This window comes from Syngnathus scovelli, chromosome 15 (assembly GCF_024217435.2).
Source record: "Syngnathus scovelli strain Florida chromosome 15, RoL_Ssco_1.2, whole genome shotgun sequence".
In the NCBI taxonomy this organism is placed as follows: domain Eukaryota; kingdom Metazoa; phylum Chordata; class Actinopteri; order Syngnathiformes; family Syngnathidae; genus Syngnathus; species Syngnathus scovelli.
In genome coordinates, this window is record NC_090861.1 from 1,471,727 (window position 1) to 1,492,500 (window position 20,774).

Here is a 20,774-nt window from a genome sequence, read left to right on the forward strand (position 1 = left end):
ATTGAAAAGAAACAAGTGCACAACTTCATGAGTCCAAATTACTTGAAACATCTCAAATTCAGCTACACTACAGAGAAATATTGTCTTTCTCATCCTTGTGACTCTTAAAAAAAAACATCAAATATGAAAATTGTGATACTCATAACAAATAAAACCACCAGAATGGAAAAAAAGAAATGTTTATTGACTTAAATTCAATGTAATAATAAAAAAAGGACAAACCACAATACTGCCATGATGACATCACTGAACCATACCTTTTATCTTCTGCACCTAACTTTCCTCACACTCATCATTGTGTATCAATTGAACATAGCGACTCAATATTTAAGTCTTGTCGGATTGTCTAAAATTTTTTATTTTCGTGATGATAACCATAGAATGCATTCGATCCAAACCAGATCACCTATCAGCCACCTTCCTCATTAATCTCACTCCTTTCCTCTTGCTAGTCCCTTCATCGGTAAACAAAAGATGCACAATAAATGGGAAAAAAAAAGTGACAGACATTTAAGATATTCTCTACAATAGAAAATATTTTTGATACACTGACCACGCTTGAGACCAGTCAAGCCTTGTTGCAAAACAATATTTTGTACTGTACATTGGTCAGACATTTTTTTTATGCAATTATGACGTGCTAAACATTTCTGCCATTTTCTCAGATAGCGGCAAGTATATGTTTTGATTTTCACGTTTATTACAAAATATTTTTATCATAATAACTATATAGGATTATTGTATAACACCCCGCCTCCTTTGCTATTATTATTATTTTGACACTATTTAGGACACATTGTTTTATTACAACAAAAGTGTATTTCTGTATATGTAGAGGCTTTACTATTAGAGAAAGCGTGGTTACCTGTAACCTGTAACCAAAAACTGTACCTATAAATTAAAAATGAATATTAGCTACGTAGTGATTTTTTTTTTAATCTACAGTATTGCATCTGAGTGCCTCATGGTTTCTTGCTCAAGTAATTTGAAGGGATCCAGCCCTCAACATCTTCTCCTATGTTCTTGCAGAACCACCAGCCGCTGCTGTTCTTCTCCAGGACCTCAAAGAGCGTCCCCACCTTGAAGGTGGACGACGGGTCGTCGCCATCGAAGTCCGCCACGGCCAGATATAGCTCGTCCTTACTGGACTCCTTCAGCAAAGGTGGGAGCTTGTCTCTGGGCGGGCCGGGCTTGTCGCTCTTCACTTGGGGCTTTGGGGGATTTGCAATTTTGTTCCCCTTGGATTCTTCTTTTTCTTTGTTTTGGATAGGCAGAGAAAAGCCCTTTGGTTTAGGGGGCGGGGGTCTGTTGAGTTGTGGTCCACTTTTAGGAGGATCTTGAGTGTCTTTTAAAGCTGATCTGATCTCAGTTGGGCTGGAAGGGGTTGTTTTCTTTGGAGGAGGAGGTCTTCTTGGAGCTAAGCCCGGGGGTCTCAGAGGGGGCTCCTTGTGGGGAGGGACTGCTGGTTTCGCAGAAGGTGGCGAGCACTCGCGACTATGGCCGTTCACGTGTTTAGGGGGGAATTTCTGTTCGTCACAATTCTTGCCGTTATTGAGAGATGCGATGTGAAAGGGCGGTGCGCTCGGAAGGACCGCCGGGGCATCGTTGTGATGGTTGACCTCCCCTGAAGCGGAGTCCACGGGTTTTGAAGGCCTCAGCTTACTTCTCAGGTTGGTGATGTCGACTTTGGTCTCTGCTGCTTGGTCCGGCTTCGCGGCTGGAACGGGTTTAGGTCGGATCACAGGCTTGGGCTTCATGAATACCGCCGGAGAAGCTGCCTCTGGTTTCTCCTCCGTAACTTCGGCCTTGGGTTTGGGTGGCTGCTTGGGTACCGGCTTTAGGTTGAACTTCTTGACTTCTTTGGCAGAGACCTTGTGACCACATTCCAGACCCATTTCATTGCGAAGATGAAGCGCTTTGCTCTTGTCCTCTTTCTTTGCTTCTGCTGTTTTGTCTTGTTTGAAAGGTGCCGCCTTTGGCATGATGACTCCGGGAGTTGGTGGTTTGGGGGGCAAAGGCTTGGCGTGATCTGGTCTGGCCGGTTTCTCTGCCACCTCTAAGTCCAAACTCTTATTGATGGACTCTCTTCGCGGGGGTAGAGCTGGTTTGTCATCAGGCGGGGCCACGGGGGCTGGAGGCAGTGGTCCGGAGTAGGCAGACTTAGTAGCACCGGACTTCCAGTCTCTAAGCTTGACTCTGGTACAGGATTCAGGAACTCCAGAGGGCTCATCCGGTAAAGGCTTAGACCAGCTATCATCTTTGGCCGGGGCATTTGAATAAACGCTGTCCTCCAGTCGCAGCTTCTCCATCTCATTAGGTAGCGGCGCCAGGAAATTGGGGCGCAAAGCATTACTTGTCTTCTTGTACTTTTCAATAAACGTAGCCGGGGCCCAACCTTCTTGCTCATCTATTTGAATGTACCACCAGCCACTGCCATTCTTCTCAATCACCTAGAAAAGAAGACATTTGAAATCTTTGTCACTTCACATGTCGGGTGTGCTTCATTTACCTCCACTTTTACTCCAGCCTGGAAGCTAATCCCATCAGGGATGGTGGTCTGGAAGTCCGCTATTGTGTAGAACTCTTCTTCGACTTGCGGAGGACCGGGCGGCTTGGGAAGATTTGTACCACGTGGCTGTGAAAATGATAACAGTGTTGGTGTCAACCCTGTGAGACCACCATTTGAGGATGGATGGTAAATCAAGTGTCTTACTATAGAAAGATCCCTGCGTGGAGGAGGTCTCTGTCTTAAACCGAATTCTGTCGTCAAACAAAGAATCAGTCAATATCAATTAACGATGGAAAACGTTAAAATGAACCTACTTTTGTTATCGGAAAAGAACGAGAGTCTGTTTTCTTTCTGATTGCCGTCTCGGTTCTCACGGGTCGGCTGGCTCTGTTTGGAGAATCCGTCCAGGTCGTTGGTGCTGGCGTGTGTGGCGCCGCCCGCTGCCTGCTTCTGGCTTTGAATGTCAGTCTTCTTCAAGTAGGAAGCTGGGGCCCAGCCCTCGCGTCCCTGGTACCTGATTGGATGACAGATTATTGGTCTTGCTGTAATGAGATGTAAAATGTCAAAATAATAGATCGTAATATTAATTACCTGATCTTCCACCAGCCCTCTAAATTTTTCTGAATGACCTCCACAATCATTCCTCTCTCCAAGTCGATCTCATCTTCGTCCCGTGCCGCATACGGATAAATCACAGAATATCTTTCCTCTGCAAAAGAAACAGTAAAGACATTAAAATAATGTGCCATCTTGGAATATTAAGAGAAAACAAACAGGGAAAATCAAATTCATTCCGCAGCTTCTAAATATGCCGTTTCTCTTTTTAGCATTGACTAAAACATTTCTTTATCTCGGCAACTGTATATAATAAATAATTCACAAAACATAAAAATGTGATAAATGTCACGAGTAAAGCCTGCAGAATGTAACTGAGACATAAACACGTGCAAAAAAACACACAATGCATGCATATGGTCATTGGGCATGAATCAAAAATCTGCATTTACCTGCAATGAGGCATTGTTTTGCTTGTGGTTTGTCTCAGCGGCTTTAATATAATGCCATGTTTAATATTGCAGTTGTCATAGTATGTTTGAGAGATATTTAAAATACTGTACAGTATTTTTGTCCACCTTTGTGCTCAGGGGAAAATAGCTCAAAATAAAAATAAGCGTGGTGTCCTTAAAGGGCATTATTAAAACAGCCAAAATAATTGTTTAAGAAAAAAAAAAAAAAAATAGCAAGGTAAAAAGAAGGGCGGAGTCAAACGACGCACAATAAGCCACGCCCCTAATTGCAGGCAGGACTACTCCGGGGACTACTTCAACACACCTTTAGCCAAAGTAAGTAAACAACGGTGACTTTACTCCTTTCACTGCGTTCACACGATTTAGCAAATTCGCGTCCCACAAATGCATGAATATATTCAAGGCTTAATGATGTTACAAACGCGTGTTGCGAAATTGTTTGACAGATTCACAACAGGTGAGTGCGCCATGCATGCCTAATTAAGGGATTTGAATGACATGCAGGAAAAAAAACAAAATAGTCTTTGCCTAAGTATATTTTGGTGCAAAACATGCACTAATTAGTTCTTGCATTTAATGTTGGGTTGTTGAGCATTTTTGGACGGACGCCAGCGCAAATAAATGTATGACTGGCAAAATCACTCGAGCGTATTTGAAAGGTACGTTTGCATGTATTAATAACATTTAAAATTCGTTTTGTTTTGTTTTAACCCTAGATATGTCTTAACTGGGTGATGAAACCATGCAGCCTGCACACAAGGTCCTCGTTTTACGACGTCGGGGACGTAACCCGAATTTGAAGGTGAGTTAGAACATGACGTCGTCCACCATAGATGATTTTTGCACTTTAAATGCAAGGACGCCATTCACTTGCACAGACCCTTCATACTACAGCACAAGCCAAGCATAGAGGTTGCATGCATCAACATAGGCACATACATTTAAGGGTAAAGAGTAGAAGAAAATGCGTGCGCTCAACCTTGCCCAAAGCCCGTGCTGAAAAGATCCCCTAAAGTTCGACGGCGGCCCACGTGCCTCGGCAAAGACCAGAATCTCCGAGGCGCTGACGTGGCAGCACGGTGAGGCAAGACAGGAATCAATGTTACACCTCAACCCATCTGCGACTTCCAAATAAAAGCCAGGCTTGGATTCAGTCCCTAGATACTTTCACATTATTGAAATAGTTTCCGAAAGAAATATCGGATCTTAATCGTCAAAGGCGTCCGCTGGGAAGGCTTTGTTCATCGATTACCTTCTTCTCCTGGAGTAGTGAAGTCATCAGGGTCATCTTGGGCCTCCAGGCAGGTGGCAGGAACCCAGCCCTGGGCGTCCTCTGAACTCACGAACCACCAGCCTTGTGAAGGCATTAATATTCAAAATGGTCCAGTAGGTAATAAAATTGAGTCAATTAATTATTGAGGTTGATAAAAAAAAAAACATAATATGATGGGGAACCTACCTGACTCGTTTTTCTCAATGACCTCCACCACCTGACCCACCCAGAGACTGATCTCGGAGCTTTCCTGCTTCTCGTAGTCTGTTACTGCTACAAACTGGTCCAAAAGGAGCGGGTCAGCTGAATTGCCGTCTCCTGTTAGAGTAACGACAACGCATGCTAGCTCATATTTACTATTTGCCATTTTTTTTCCCCCAAGGCAAATTCTCAATAATAAAGCAAAGCCTCCACTCAAATGATTAGTCATTAAATCTCATTAAGGCTCTTAATGGGATATCAGCGTTCTGTCCATGAACTTTTATTACCTGTGCACTTTTCAGATAGTCACCTTGACGTGCTTTTGACTAACATTGTCCAACTGTAATGAAACTTCCACTAATGCAAGTAAAGTGAATTGACTTTTGGTGACATGCCAAGAATAATTCCAACAAGGTCAGAAGCGCCAACAAATAAATGAGAAGAGGCTTAACTAGATTATGAAGAGTCACCCAAATGCAAAGCAGGCGAGGTAGCGGACGTGATTGGAGAGCTAGTGTGAGGGAACCCGACCATAAAGACCAATCAATGAGAATGAAGTTTAGAGGTTATCAAAGCTATACAGGGTTATGCAAATTATTAACCAGCACCATAAAAATACCAACACCTTGGAAAATATGAAGACAAAGTTCAATCAGGCTTCAATTCGAAAATGACAGTACATGTGATTAAAATAATGGTAATGGGAAAGACCAAGACTGCAAGCAGATCACTGAAGGTGCAGATGGATGGATAAACACAACTCAATGGGCTTGCAAAACTCAAGCAACCTAAATACGCCACCTCAGATTTGAATGCAGATCCTTCAGTGAGCAGCGGCAAGCAAAGCAAACACAAAACAATGTCACATTGTGTTTTAAACCTCAGCATAACACACAAACAAATGGAATAAATCATTTTGATGATGATTCTCTCATTTCCTCCAACAGAAGCTGAGGATGTTCAAACAACTGCAGGTGGAGGTAAGATGTCCTTATTTGTAAACTACTTTTTTTTATAATCTGAAATATTGACGTATTTACTGGCTGAGGGGAGGGGGAGAGGGGGGATGTGTTGCGGAGGCCTCTAGCAACTTGCCGAGTCAACACACAGCACGACCAAAGCATGACGGTCAGTGTCTTACTACCTCGCTTTAGGATAGCGGTCGCTCTCTCCGCAAACCCTGATGGAAAGGAAAATGAACGGAGAAGAAAACTGAAAGGAAATGACATGGATGCAACTTAAGAGTGAACGGAGATATGAAAGATGTTTTCTTTTAAGAAAATGAACATTTGAATCAATGCTGTTATTCCACCACTAGAGGGAAACACTCCCCCAACGCAACTATGGTCACAGGGACTGTTAAGAAAAAAAAAAGTAATACCCACATAAAAATAATGATTCAATCATAAGTATTGATAAGTGGCTCACCTGATTTCTTCTTTCCTGCTGGTTCCCTGATTAAAAAAACAGACAAAAATACATGACTACAATCTGGAAATTGTTTTCATGAAATCCTATATTCAACATTATATACAATTGTTGACATTTCTGCTATATAAATGCAATGAAGCTTCGGCTGCTGTTGATACTGGCCAGCGTTGCTCGAAAACAGGAAAGAATGTGGGAGTCAGCGCCCAACTTTTAACGCAATAGATTTATCATCTTCCTTTTCCATTTTCTTAAATCACACTGCCTCTCTTTGCGCAACTCCTTTTGCCGTCTGCCTTTATCAACACGAATGTTGTCGGGCTCGTGAAAGATTGTTTCGAGCGGCTCGGGTCGCAATAAATCCTTCATCATGACTTATTCTACTGTAGAAGAAAAAAAAAGCAAAGCTACCTACCCATGACAAGAAAGGTAATCTAATGATGGGGAATATTACAGAGCAGCTTGAGTGTATTGAATGTCGGGGCTTTTCATTTCTTGGGGAGGTGAAACACAGGTCAAGCAAATCTCATAACACAGCAGAGTAATACGAATATTGATATAAAAGTAGCAATAAGAGTCGTCATAGAGATGTGCGCAGAAATGGCAAAAGGTAGAGAGTCTTAATCTCATTTCAATAAAAACGAACCAAGGTTCCTCCTTCACCCATCCCAACATATGCTTGTGAATTTGCATGAGGAGTTAGGAGCCATTTGTCCTTGGCGACCAACTATAGCCGTGTACTGAATACAAAAAGAAAATCTGTCCGAGTGCTGATGAGGCAGAGAGGCTCTGGTCTGCTCTGGCTGTCAGACACCATATATCAAGATTGATAGCGTGGTGACTGATTGCATATTTGTATTCGGATGAGGACTCCTGTTATTGTGTAAATCTTCAACAAGTAATTGATGGATTATTATGAACGGCCTTTGTTGGTTTAAAGGTAAATTGAGACTTACTCCTTGGGTGGATTGAGGTCTTCGGGTCTGGTCTCGAAAAATACTCTGACTTCCTCGCATTGTGAGATGTAGACTGGCAGCTGGATGAGGGCCTGGAATGACGCAATATTGTTTTGCGTTGTTATAAGAGCAAGTACAGGAAAAAAATAGTGTGTTGTTTTATCATGTTTACAAATAATTAATTTTATTATTCCATGATTTGTCATGTGATGTGTAAAATAACTTTTTATCAAAGACTCATGCTTCATCATTGGTCCCTGCTGGAGTCTATGGAAGCAACTCCTCATCCCTGTCCCGGCCCTCTGCGCAGGATCACTCGCAGAAAACAAATTGACCCCGACAAGTCGACCGCAGATGAAGACAAACGGGCATTTTTGCTCTTGTGTTGCTCTTATCTCTTCTTCCACCCCCTACTTTTGCCTTTGAAGCAAACCAATTAGAGGGGAGACAGACAGTCACCCTGAATCTACCCTGCCCTAAACCAGGACACGGAACATCTCTCGTCCTTGTGCCGGCTGTCATTTTTATTGGGAGCCAGACTACGCCCTCTTCTGCTGAAGCTGGCAGGCAAACACGAATACGATCCATCAAGCGCTCCGTGCTGGCCTCTACCTCGGCTTTTAATACTCTTAAGTGTTTCCCTTTTGTCCTTCGAGGGAGCAGTCGCTGTAACGGCGGGCTCGGCAGCTATCCAGATATCTAGACCAAGGTGCCCTTGTCCTGCGTGGCACTTAGCCTCGTCATATGAGGTTCCTCAAGCCAGTTTTTTGCAAAGTTAAAAATAGATGTTTGCTGATTCATAGTGTAGACAACATCGCTCATTCGTATTGCCCACTCCTGAGCTGAATGGTTGATTTAGTCGAGAGCCACGCAAAAACGTCTGCCCCTGCGACCGAGAGGTCAAAGTGCACCGTGAACCGGGTGTCATCTGCTTGGATTTATGCCAGACGGTGGCCCGTCCTCTCATTACCGAGACGGGGGAGCAGCAAGCGTACATTACCGCAAATGGACTTTATGGCTAGCATTAAGATAATTGTGCGTTTGTGTTTGTGCGTGGGTGTTTTCAAAGAACAAATGGAATGAGAACTACTTGTGCATTCACGACATTCATTACTTCTGCCAAAGCATAGAGTCGAAAGTTTATGCTGTCTGCATACTGATAAAAATTGTCCCTCTCATCTTGACCAAGCAATATTGTATTTTTTTTTTTTTGAGGGTTGTGAATTATTGCATCATCATGGTGGTTTCCGTTTAAGCTTAATTTGGAACTCACATGGTATCAAGCAGTGTGTGACTGAAGTTGTGTCATCCAAACGCAGCAGTTTCGATGTTGATGCTTGCCCCCCCCCCCCTTCGAAAAAATAGTGTGTTTTTCATGTCTTGAATTAAAAACATAAAAGTACCAAACCAGGGGAATTCCATACGAGTCAGGCTAAAAGCCTCAGCTGACTCAGCTCTTCTCCAACATCAACATGAAGTTCCACTTTGCCAACAAGACCATTTAAAACCTGGATGAAAATATTTTGGAGTTGTCAGATTCAGATATGTTATCTGCTCAAACTTTCCTGACTGATTTGAGCCACAGTTGTAAAAGTGCTTGCTCCCCACCCACAAGAAGAAAACAAAACTCTCCCAAGGCAAGATGGCACATTTATTGTGTATACTTAAGTCAAAGCTCATTTTCAAAACATCCTCCATGTTCTGTCCTCAGAGAGGAAAAAGGAGGGGCAATAGTTTAAGCAAATGTAAGAAAAGCACCACTTTTGCTGACGAGAACCAACTCAGCACCACCAAAATTTGCCCTTAGGGTGTGGCTCCCTGTTGAGAGACGGACGACAGTATAAAAACAAAACGAGAGTCTGTGTGTACCTTTTGAGATCTACAAAATCTTCCTCAAATCAGGAATCTGCCTGCAGTGAGCTTAATGTTTTTTTTTTCTCAAAAAGCAGCAATTAGACACGAGCTATTGGCATGTTTATGACCGCAGTTCCGCTACAGTGGAGCCTAAGCAAGTGCTCTACTCCATTTTGTGAAGTGATTCATCTCTGCTAAATGTCACAAAATGTTGTGTACAGCACAAGCAAGTTTAGGAATGAGCGATTCTCCATTTGCAGTCAAGCAAATGTCTCGGGGCTTTATCTAGGGAGTTAAGCAAAGGACAGATGTTGCACGTCTGTACAGTAACACTATTTGTGAGGCTTGACAAGATATACGGGCTTCTTAGATGCTGAGGAATTTGTGGCTTGCTTATCAATATATCGCTGTAGAAAATCAAGAAAAATAGGTCACAAAACATGCTTGGACGTGTCCATGGACTCACCCTGCAGTACTCATTGATGGGCCTTAGCCTTTTCATTGCCACATCTCTGATATGACTCCTCCGGAACAGGATCTTCCCTGAAGCAAAGAAAGACATTTAAAGTCAGGGATTCGAAATGATTTTTGAAAATAATTTGCCAGCACAAATTATGTTGTTATGTTATGTTGTATTATCACTCTTACCGCCCTGTAGTGCTAACTACAGGTACCGACAAGATCGACGGTTCAAAATAGTTCCCTTAAAAAAAAAACAAAAAAAAAACAGCTTTAAGTACTTTTGTTACTTGACACAAGAAGTCAGTTGTGGGTAAAAAATCTCGAGAGCTGATACCATGATTCTGAGCTTATTGGCGATACAAAGAAGCTGTAGTCCAAAGCAAAACATTTTTGAACCAGTTCTGAACCAACTTAAAGGGACACAGGAAGAAAGAATAAAGTAGAAGAGGAAAACTGGATTGCTGAGTGGATAGATGTTGACCTGGAAAGATCTCAGGCTTACTCGCACATTTTTCACAGCCACCAAGTATGTTTAATCAAACCACAGGAGACAAATTGTAAAAGTGCCTTTTTTGGGCGACCATATGTTGAACCAGTCAAGGTCACTAAAGACAATCATCCCCCTCATTTTTTTACTGTCTCCTCATACACTGAAAGAGTCCTTGGCAACTTTCCAAAAGGAGTCAATGAAGCTGTAGTGACTCAACATTGCCCAGTCTGTGGCTTCAGCAGCAGATGAATAGGGCTTATTTTGTGAGAAGACATTCAGGAAGCAGACACTCTTAAACCTTCTGAGACAGGAGTGACCTTAGTCATTTCACTTTTCTGGCTGTAGATGAGGAAACCAGGATATTTATATATATTTATTTTTTCTTCAAGTGGGCTGCCGAGTATGATTACGGCTGTGTTGTGTCTCCTCTTTACTCTTCTCCCACTCACTCAGAGTTCATTAAACAGGCTGTGTTTTTGTGCGTGTATCTCCTCAATGAGTTCCAGACCTCAAAGAAATCCTACCCCAAGCCTGGTAGGGGGGCTTTGGGTGGGGTGAGGCTTTTTTTTTCCCTCCCCCAAAAATTTGCTTGGCATCTCTTCTGCTTAATCAGAGAATAATGAACTACGTACTTGAATGATTAGTTGGAGTCGTAAAAGCATCGTTTTGGCAAGGCCGAGTTTGTGACTCACAAAATATCAAACCTTGCACTCTTACCTGGTAGAAACGGGATGATCCTTCGCTTGGGGTCCTTCTGACCTCCTTCCACTGGGAATTTATCCAGCAGCTCCATCTGAAACATTGCAACGTATAATTAAAATCCTCCAAATGATGTAAATGTCACATTGACTGCGTGCAATGGTTGACATAATTCAAATCAGCAGTTTCTGCAAGATCTGCCAATATTTAGAATGCACTGAGCAGATGGTCCCCCCCCCCCCCCCCCCTCGGTTGCAAAGTCATTTCAAAACTAGTCATGTATCAGTTTGTTGTGTGGCTTATACCGTATATATTATGTTATGTTGATACATGGCAATCATTTATTTATTTGTCTTTGTTTTTAATAAGCAGGAGATAACGGACAGTGTCAATGGTCCAGAAACAACAACTAGCCTCCTGTGAGAGGCGCAGACTAATACATGCCCGCTCAACTGCTATTTTCCTGAACGGCAACGTGCAAGGGGATAAACACAGGGGACCCAGTCCACATTTATTGTAACCACTCCCATGTGTGAATGCGGACACACCCAGACGGCCGGCCACTCTCTGTCTCTAGTCTAAACCATGCAGCTCCTCTGTAATCAGAGCTACTCAGACAAGAAAGACAATCCACTGGGAGCTATGAGTCTCTCTCAAATGCCACTGGCGTCAAGCCTTCTATGTCAAATATTCAACGTTGTCCAACAAGGCGATGACTGGGGAATGTCGAGTGCACTTGGCCTCAACTTGAAATAATCGTCTTGAGCCCATCTACTTGAAGTTTTCCCTCCTTCAGTTGCACAGATAATCTGCTAAATGTTCTTTCCTCCAACTTGCGCACAATTGCTGTATTCAAATGATATCCAGTTTTGTCCTTCAGCTAATTGTAACCTGAATTATGAGGAAATTCTAAAATTGATGCTTTTCTGAAACATTGCATATTCCACCTGCTAATTAGTATGCAACTTTTAATTAGAATTATTGCTGATTCAGAGACATAAACTTCCACCAGGCTGTAATTTGTCTGGTTCATGTCCGGTTTACTCACATCAGCCCACAAATAAAAATTTTGGAGACTCCCGTGAATCAAGCGGGACAACAATGACTGCTCTCTGTGCAGTTTCTGAGCCTGAAGATGATTGCACTCGCTCAACTGCATATGGAATTTGAAACCCTTTACATGGTTACAAAACGGACAGAATCGTTTTAGAACACTGTCATTTTGGAAAAGTTTCATCCGGAATATATTCAGGTCATTATTAACATCGATATTAAAAGACCATCTTCAACAGTTTAAGGAGACATATGGCAAAGTGGTTAACATCTTAATGAATTACAGTGTAAAATCTTCCCCATGAGCAGCCCCCCCATCGCTCAAATAAAACGTGCTCCCTCATTAAGAGTTTTTTTGATACTCGATTACTGCACATGGAAAATATGTGACAGCTGTGCAACACTTAAGAAGCAAGAGCAATGCGTTGGATTTTTTTTTTTCTCCCCCCACTTGCTTTTAAGTGTCTCCAAAAAGGGACTGCGGACACGTGTGCAGCATGGAAAACTGGTCTTAGTGACCTGAATAGAATTTTTTTTTTTTTTTTAAATTTGAAAACCCACAAGGATGACCCCGTTGCAGAAACATTTCCATCCTCCATGAAGAAACCCGTCTATTTCTGTTCAAGGTTTAGATCTTCACAACTACCAAGAGGTTTTATGTTTAAACACTCATTGTATAAGATGAAGAATCAATGTGTGTAAAAATGAAAAATCGATATGTATGGCGAAACACATCCATCCCATTGTTAACTTCTCATACTGCTTGGGCCAGCTGTGTTGATGCAAGGTGGTGACTAACACTTCCTGTTTGGCCTTGAGGTGCCGACACGAGTTTCTTTAGAATATATATATATATACACACACACACACACACACACACACACAGACGTCATCTTCTCTGTGTTCCTGTTAGTGTTCATCCAGCATGGGAGTGCTTGCAACGATGACCAAAGTGACCGTAAAGTGTCAGGATATGATCGCAAAGAGCCTGACGGGAAATTAAAAGCAGGCAATAAGAGGAGACAAATGACTGTGTTCCGCATCATTAGGCTGCATGAGAGGACGCCTGATGATGTCATCACTGCTCCCCAGTGGAGTGCAATAAGATCATTGACTGCAATACTATCTATCCGAATAAGATCCAATACAGACATCTTTTCATTATTTAGCCTGAAGCTATTGATTTAGCTGCTTCATCCAAATAGACGGCCACAAATCCTCTGGATGATAATTGTACAAATAATTCATGAACACTTCAGAAAAGGAGCTATTCAAAAGAATGACATGATTGATAATATTCCCCATCATCAATTTAGCCAACAATACCTCAACATTTCAAATGAAGCTAGTTGTGATTTTAGTATGGGAGCCCCGTAGCAGCTCATGTTTCTGATGGATCCTAATCAAGCGAAAAGCCTTGTAATGCAATTAGGGTTAGTCATGTATTGTGTTTCTCTGCGAGTCCTTGCAGCAAATCTACGAGCTCAGAAACAGGAAGGGAAACTAACTCGAATGCTAATTCCGTCTTTGCACAACACTCGCACTACTGGCATGACTTTTGCCGATGATTCAGACATTTCTGTGGTCATCCCTGCACTCCCATAACTAGACCGGGCCCTTTTCCGTCCCCTACGAGGGCGGGGATGAGAGAGCATTACAAATATGGTCTTTCCAGGCGAAGAAGTGCTTATTTTTCACGAAACTGAATTAGAATATAAATGCCTAAACCCAATAATGAGATTCTCACTCACCTGCAGGTCAAAAAACTTGCTGTAGCGTCTGTAAATGAGTTCGGTGCTGCCATCGGTCCAGGAAACTTTGATGATGTAAACCTAGGAGAAAAGAAAACTTTATTTGCAATTTCTTTTTTCCCCTCTAGTGTGATAATATCGAGCTATTACATGTTGCCGTCTCCGGTTCATGTACAACGCTTCCTGTTAAAGACGGAAGTCGTTATCCGGCCAGGATACTGTAGCCCAATTCTCCCACCATGGTTGAGCAAAAGCCATTTATGTTTGTTTCTCCAGACACTTAGTAGGCCACCTTGTCATTTTTTTTCTCTTTACAGTAACAAACCGGTCAAAGGTCAGAACAAATACTCTTTGGCTGAATCCACCAGAGCTAAACAAGAAGCCATTTGTGAAAGACAGTTGCAGGCCTGACTAAGTCATGACATCACTTTCTGAAAACAAGCCATTTCTTGCAAACTAAACTCATATACTGATGACCAAAGTGTGACGCTTGACCCGGTTCTTTATTATCCTCCCTAAAGGATCGCAGTGGCTGGAAACTCCCTGGTGATGGCTGCTGGCCTCCCTCCCAGATTTTCCCTTGCTCTTTCAAGGATAACTGGAGACAATGATGACACTGGAAAGACCAGGTAAATAACCGTACGGAATTTCAAATTGGTTTATGTAAACATGAACATGCAGTGTGTGAGCTTAAAAAGGGCTTGGTTCGAATTGATGAGCTATGTATGAAAGTGTACGGTCAGCAAATTTGCTGCTGAGAAAATCTGTTAAATTTGCTCTCCAAAAACATTCAGTCCCTCTTTGGATGCAAACAAACATACGATCACGCACCAGGGCCTCGGAACTAACCCCTGCCGCATCTTTTGGCAGCCTGGCGGTTGGCCTGCTGCTCACATGATGTCATCCATGTGCACTTTGGCAGGCAACAGCCTCTATGACCTCCTCGCTCACTTAACACTGAATGATGGAGGCTCTATTGTCCACTGCTAAGAAATGAGCCATTGTCTTGTTCACATTCTTTTGTCCCACACAAACACAGCAGTAGAAAAAAAAAATAATAATCCAACCTTTCTTAAATCACAGTAATAAAGATGCCTGTACCTTTAATAATTTTTTTAAGATGATGCCAATTTGAGCCTGGAACGGATTGAATCACTTGACATGATTTCCTATGGAATAATTGTTTTGAAAATATTCCCAACCTGGTTTTGGCTGAGCAGTGGCTGGCAAGGGCTGCCTTTCCAGCAGCCAAAAAAAAAAAAAAAAAAAAAGCACAGTGGAATAATAGTTAGCATATCTGCCTCTTAGTGGAGAGGTTCTGGGTTTGAATCTTGGCTTGGGCCTTCATGTGTGGAGGTTGCATGTTCATCTTCTGTAGAGGTTATTATAACAGTGCTATATGAAAAATTCCCGACTCAATATAAGGTCACTTATACGTTTGAGTGTGTTAAATACACATACTGGTCACAGTATTAGATACACTAATGATTGATAGTCATTTTTATGATTATGGTTATAACTTAATAGCACGTCATCATTGCAAGAGCTTTTTCTAATATTTCCATATATGTAATATTTCCATTTTGGAGTGCCTGGAAATTGAGCGAAATGTGGAATGTAGTCCTGTACACTTTTTATATTCCCCCTATGTGATTCCCAGATGCAGTGAAATCGGAGGGGGTCATGCAGATGTCCATTCGAGTGCAACTCTTTAACTTACCCCAGAATTTTTAACTTGTAACGCATACTTTTTATAACTAAGTGTACTAACACCCATACAAGCGTTCTTATCTCTTTACACACTGTCGGGAATGTACAAAACTAAAGTGCGTTCCTTTAAAGCAAAATCCCGTTAGAAATCTGGCATCTGGCAGATAGCGGTAATATGATCCTCTCTTTGTTTTTACTTTAGTCAACAGAAGAGGAGGAGGAAAAAAGGTGGGGAAAGCTGCAGAACAACATTTTGTTTCACAATTGAACCACCAACATGTTGTTTTAGTCAACTAATAGCAGTCTTACATAATGTTTGCTGGGGTTTCTCCGTTTTTGAACATCTTGCACGGTCACTTCTTGCACGGTCCTCCTTGGCATGATGTCCTTCTCGGTATTTCGCCTCCAAGATCAATCTGACGGGCTTTCAATAAGTGAGCGATGAATAAAGTTTGCACCGTGACGGTTCTTAGTCATCCGCGTCTCCCAGATGCGCACCTTGAAATGATCTTTTTTCCTCCGATAGGTCGCCCTATTTCCCGTCCCACGTTACGCTATCCGGGAAAAGTTGCAGACTTCCTAGTTTGCGCGTCTCCCCCTTCTCTGTCTTTCTTTCTTTCTCTCTTTCACGAGCGCTAAGCACACTCCCAGCCTATCCCAGCTCGCCCACTTCAGCTCAAAGTGGGACGGTCCAGTAGAAGGGAGAAAAAAAAAAAAGAAAAAAGAAAGAAAGAAATGCTTCGAATACGAACCTCCTCCCCCGCGGCATACAGGATAGGACCATGATGACATCTCGGTGCGCTCTTTGCTGTCAAACTGTTTTGGCACAGAATAGAAAAAACACCAATGACGTCACTGGAAACGGTCGCAAAATGATCATCAATTTATCATCAACCTATCATCTATCTATCATCTAGTATCTATCATCTATTTATCATCTATTTATCCGTCATCATCTATCTATTCATTATTTTAATCTATCATTTGTGTATCTGTCATCTATTTATCAATTCAACGATTTATTCACCCATTTATCTATTGTGGCTATTCGTGACGCGTGTTTGGTGACTTGTTGTAAAACACCACCATCTTCTGACTGGTTTAGTTCATTGCATTGGTACTGTACATGTGGCACTTCACCCAATTCAGCTGTTGACACGTTCAAGGCTGCAAAGAAAAGTAAAAATGTTTTTGGAAGCCATCAAAATGAAAAAAACTACAATACTTAATATGAACATTTGAGAATGTGGAATAGTGATACCCAAGGTTGTTATCATTCTTGAAAATGGAATTAGTTAATCTCAAAGCTGAAAATCTATTGCAAACTTTTAATGCACAATATAAAATCATGACCACTGCATTTATACTGTATCTAGAGTATTTTTAGCAAATAGAAACTGTAAGTGGACAGTCAAATGAAGGGTGAAGGGTCAGTGCCGTCACACATCTGCAGTTTCAGGTGCGAGGTGATGCCGGCGAAACGCTCCTGCAAGGGCAGCACGTAACCCAGCGGGTCCCCCGACGCCACCGTGCCAGTGTAACGCAAAGGTCGAATGTTAAAGATCTTTACACAGTGCTCTGGGTGGAAGAGAGAGAGAGAGAGAGAGAGAGAGACATAAAGACTCCCTTAAATTCATTTGAATAAATCTAAAACTCTAAATCTTTGCCCTATCGAGGGGTGGCTTTGCTCCAATAGGCATGTTTTTAGAATGTCAGTGGAAGCCAAAGAGAAATATTAGTTTTCCACTATAGCACCACGCTGGGGAAATAACAGCACATATTAACCTGATGTTTTAGAATCCCAAATGGAACCTCAAAATGCCATTGGAGAGCTCCGGAGTTAACTCAAACCCATCACCTGCACCTGCTAATGGTGCGTTTTCGGCATTAATGCGCGTGTCAGGACGAGGTAATGCCTCTTCTGTGATGTTTAATCATGTCTTTCCTTTAGCGTAAGATGAAAGGAGCCAGACTGCACATACAGGCTTTTCTGATAATGCTGCTCAATTAGGGGCCAAGGTACTAATGATGTTCTCTCGGGATGCTCTCAAGATACCCCCACGCAAACATGCGAACATGTATGGCTGGGATTTCCATTTGGCTTGTGGTGATGATTACGTTTTTACACATGAAGAGGGGTCCTAGGTGTTAAAGGCAACCAGGAGTTCAGCGGAATCGTAATCTAATCTCTTTAATCTCTAAACTTCCTTCCCACGGTTTCGCCATAATACCAGAGGCAGCACCTTTGGTCATAAAAATGACATTAGCCCACCAATGAGAACCACAGCTCTTGTAAAAAGTAAAAAAAAACATAATATTGAGTCACTCTTACTGTCATTGGCAAGTTTGACGCCATCATACTGGAAACCAGCTGCATCTTTCTGACTCACTGGACCAGCCAGAGAGCCTGAGAATGGAGCACTGACTGCACCGTAGTCAGCACACACCAAGTCCACTGTGCTGTTTAGACCTCTGTAAGAGGAGGGGGGGTTAGAAAAAAATGGCACAACGTATCAGTAATATCGTAAAACAGAGTTTCACTTTAATTTGTCACAGAAGGCCAAATACGAAATTGCGTAACACAACCTAAAAGTGTTTTTATTGGGTCCCTGGGTGGCTTGTCAAGTTCAAAGTTTTATTTCTGTTTGATGATTTTTGCAACGTCAGTCTTCTGCCCCAGGTACTCACCCAGACCTTGGAGATGTGCCAGTTATCCATTACAAAATACTTCATGTCCAAAGATCCACCGCAATTGCTTTTTCACTTCCTGCGATATGGCGCGCTCGTCTTGACAAAGTAGCTCATAACTCTCAGATCACAGAGCGAGCGAGACGAGAGACGCCTTAGGGTACTTTTCGAAAGTTGATCACACTGAAAATTCAGCATGAAAAAAAATTGATGTTTTAAAAAAAATGAGAGCTGAGCAAATCACCCGATGGAGTCGAAAGCTCCACAACCATGCATGTCGCAGCTCCTCACTCTGTTGTTATAGTGACCGCTGCATAGGACACTCCAAGCTCCAACTATGGAGAAGATAATATATAAGTGAAAGGACTAACCTGAAGATGCTATCCACCCTTTACCTGGCATACAACACAGCCTGGTCCTTCCATGCCCTGAACATTTGTCTCTCAGGTATCGACCTTGGCAGACGAATCGCTGGAGCTGGCAGATGCCTCCCAATCTGGTGCAGCCGGCGTCATTTGTTCTTCCGCTTCTTGCCTTTTTGACCTTCCTCCTTCGGGTGACAGCTTCAGGTCTCCTGTCGTCTGTTTCGGCGTCATTTTTCATCACCTTAATGCCGCTGTCAGCCTTTTTCCCAGGGCCTTGAATTATTAGACTTTTCCTCTTGTCGTGTCCTGAAGCGCACAGGACATCTGGAGATATGAAAGGCGAAGTTAGAATTATTCGGAATAGTAAGGAAGTCACCTTTTAAAATGACTTGGCTTTGATTTTATTGGTATAAACTTCTGGGGAAATGAACACAACCTCCCTGATAAGAAAAGAGTCAGGGCTAAATTACTATTCTTTAAAGCCGCCCGACGCGAATGATCAATATCTGAGGCAGAGTTGCAGATTGCTTTACAATGTTATCAAAGGGAAGTGAACATTTTGCGGATACTCGCAAATGGCTTTTGGTGGAACACAAGTTGGGATGAAGTCTTACTCTGCTGATGGAATCACCTTTTCCTTTCTACTTTCTCGTCTCGCACTTGTTGAAGAAGTGCATCCACGCGGACGAAGCAATTCAGTTATTCATAGAGTGTCTTCAGTCTGACATATACTAATTACCCGGCTCAGACACGCGCCTTTGCTCTTCATTAACTCCATTAACCCCCAGCGCCACCGAAGATATTTCAATGACGCGAGCCTGTAAAAAAAAAAAAAAAAAAAAACCTGCACGGGGTGCTCTGTGATTGAACAAAGCCGCTTATCTCCGCAAGACTTTTAAATGGCTGCCAGCCAGTCGGAAGATGGCTGGCTGCGGCGTGTCCAAGCAATTTTCAACCTGTACGTGGACTGAAATGAGAAAGGGCAGCATTTTGGATCAAAAGTCTTGTTGGGCTTCTGCTACTGAATAATGATTCAGGAGGTGGATGCTGCATGTGATGCTTTCTTGGATACTGGTCGGCTTCTTAATCGATACAGGGCAGGTCTAGGTGCTTTAATTATATATGTATTGCACAGCATTGTGAATAAATCAATACTTTTAACTTTGGGGGAATAGTTTGGCTGCCATCGGGACTTTGACTCACTAGATGGGCGGGTTGAGTTTAATTGAGGAGGTCCCTGTAAAGTAGCATGCTGGCGCTAACTCCGGAATGCTAAATACAATTAACAGTTTAGGAGGATCGTTTTCTATTCCGATTGACTGGCAGGCTCTTCAACTCCATCTGACATTTTGCGCAATGCCGCTGCTGGGCTGAATTGTGTCCAGAGTGTGGCATGACTCATTTCATCCCTCAACAAGTCTCATTTTCATGTCACTCGGCAGACCTTGGGAGTCAGCGTGTGCCTTAAGCTTTGCAGTTAGATGCAGTGATTTAATGAGATGCAACGATTTAATGATGCATTAAGCATTCAATCATGCTTTAAATGTCTCCCCTATTGGCATTCTAGCAAAATGACCCAAATTCCTCCAAGGTTTGTATTTACATGTGTCTTAATAGAGCTTCGCTCATGGTGACCTCTGTGGGCAAATTTTTTTTTTTTTCCTATTTATTCTTCTTCTGACAGATATTATTCATGCGGACTTTACACGTGTGTCTGCTCAACTTGATTTCAGCATTGCATGTGTTATGATGCATATGATAAGATGCCCACATGGTGTGTGCACTTTATGTACAATGCATACGACTTACAACATATCAGGAAAGTAGTCACAGTGAAATGTAGTCCAAGCAGCATTGCATTGCCGGGAAAAACAAATCTGTTGCACAGACAACAACAAAATTATCATGCTAATTATACTCAAAATAAAAAGCATCGTTGGTTATGAACGGTTTCATCTCGTCAATTTTCAATTCTGATAAATCTGCTTTAAATTACAAGTGAGATAAAATGGGGTTATACTTACCTGTTCCACTGAGAAGTTGCAGTGTTGCAATAGGAGTGGCTCAAAACACAAGGGAGGAACTGTTTGGAAAAAAAAACCTGGAGACATTCCCCCTGTGTCAATATTGATATTGGCTCGTGGTAAAGGCACATATTTAGTCGCTCGAAAAAAAGGGCTGTTTATTGAGTTTTTGCCGCTTTACTGAAAACGACTCGGAGCTTGCAGTCACAGTGTAAAATTCAATTCGCTCTTGTATTTACTGTAGAATGAGTTACAACCGTCTGAGTCTATTTTTCTTTTCTTC

General features: G+C 42.3%; 2 protein-coding genes across 8 annotated transcripts; both read right to left on the reverse strand.

Moving 5' to 3' along the window:
• Window positions 1-163: 163 nt before the first annotated feature.
• sh3pxd2b (SH3 and PX domains 2B) lies at window positions 164-16,537 on the reverse strand. 7 transcript variants are annotated; one of them, XM_049741621.2, is made up of 16 exons: window positions 16,442-16,537; window positions 16,167-16,230; window positions 13,705-13,785; window positions 10,919-10,994; window positions 9,716-9,792; window positions 7,396-7,487; window positions 6,440-6,465; window positions 6,156-6,191; window positions 4,997-5,128; window positions 4,790-4,891; window positions 4,517-4,600; window positions 3,101-3,218; window positions 2,824-3,023; window positions 2,714-2,760; window positions 2,510-2,635; window positions 164-2,450 (listed from the first exon to the last, which is right to left on the reverse strand). In XM_049741621.2, the coding sequence occupies exons 4-16, from the start codon at window positions 10,992-10,994 to the stop codon at window positions 963-965; spliced, it is 2,604 nt and encodes an 867-aa protein (XP_049597578.1). In that variant the 5' UTR covers window positions 13,705-13,785; window positions 16,167-16,230; window positions 16,442-16,537; the 3' UTR covers window positions 164-962. The 7 variants fall into 7 exon arrangements, with proteins under 7 accessions (XP_049597578.1, XP_049597574.1, XP_068509321.1 ...); XM_049741617.2 differs by lacking the exons at window positions 16,167-16,230; window positions 16,442-16,537 and adding exons at window positions 15,724-15,830; window positions 15,913-16,104; XM_068653220.1 differs by lacking the exons at window positions 16,167-16,230; window positions 16,442-16,537 and adding exons at window positions 15,724-15,838; window positions 15,913-16,104.
• Window positions 16,538-16,728: 191 nt separating this feature from the next.
• LOC125981727 (uncharacterized) lies at window positions 16,729-20,710 on the reverse strand. Its single transcript, XM_049741623.2, has 6 exons — window positions 20,492-20,710; window positions 20,277-20,344; window positions 18,498-18,791; window positions 18,347-18,437; window positions 17,747-17,886; window positions 16,729-16,992 (listed from the first exon to the last, which is right to left on the reverse strand). The coding sequence occupies exons 1-6, from the start codon at window positions 20,620-20,622 to the stop codon at window positions 16,826-16,828; spliced, it is 891 nt and encodes a 296-aa protein (XP_049597580.1). The 5' UTR covers window positions 20,623-20,710; the 3' UTR covers window positions 16,729-16,825.
• Between the last annotated feature and the right edge of the window lie 64 nt (window positions 20,711-20,774).

Excerpts from the sequence above, each read along its gene's own strand:
- sh3pxd2b (XM_049741617.2), bottom strand. The coding sequence starts at position 15,795 with ATGCCAAGGAGGACCGTGCAAGAAGTGACCGTGCAAGATGTTCAAAAA. Across the intron at positions 3,219-4,516 it reads CAGCACGGGCTTTGGGCAAG|AGGAAAGATATTCTGTGATT; the intron begins GTTGAGCGCACG and ends TTTCTTTTGCAG. Across the intron at positions 2,636-2,713 it reads CACGCAGGGATCTTTCTATA|CCACGTGGTACAAATCTTCC; the intron begins GTAAGACACTTG and ends TCATTTTCACAG.
- LOC125981727 (XM_049741623.2), bottom strand. The coding sequence starts at position 20,622 with ATGTGCCTTTACCACGAGCCAATATCAATATTGACACAGGGGGAATGT. Across the intron at positions 18,792-20,276 it reads GACTACTTTCCTGATATGTT|ATGTCCTGTGCGCTTCAGGA; the intron begins GTAAGTCGTATG and ends TCATATCTCCAG. Across the intron at positions 18,438-18,497 it reads CAGGCTGTGTTGTATGCCAG|TTGGAGCTTGGAGTGTCCTA; the intron begins GTAAAGGGTGGA and ends TCTTCTCCATAG.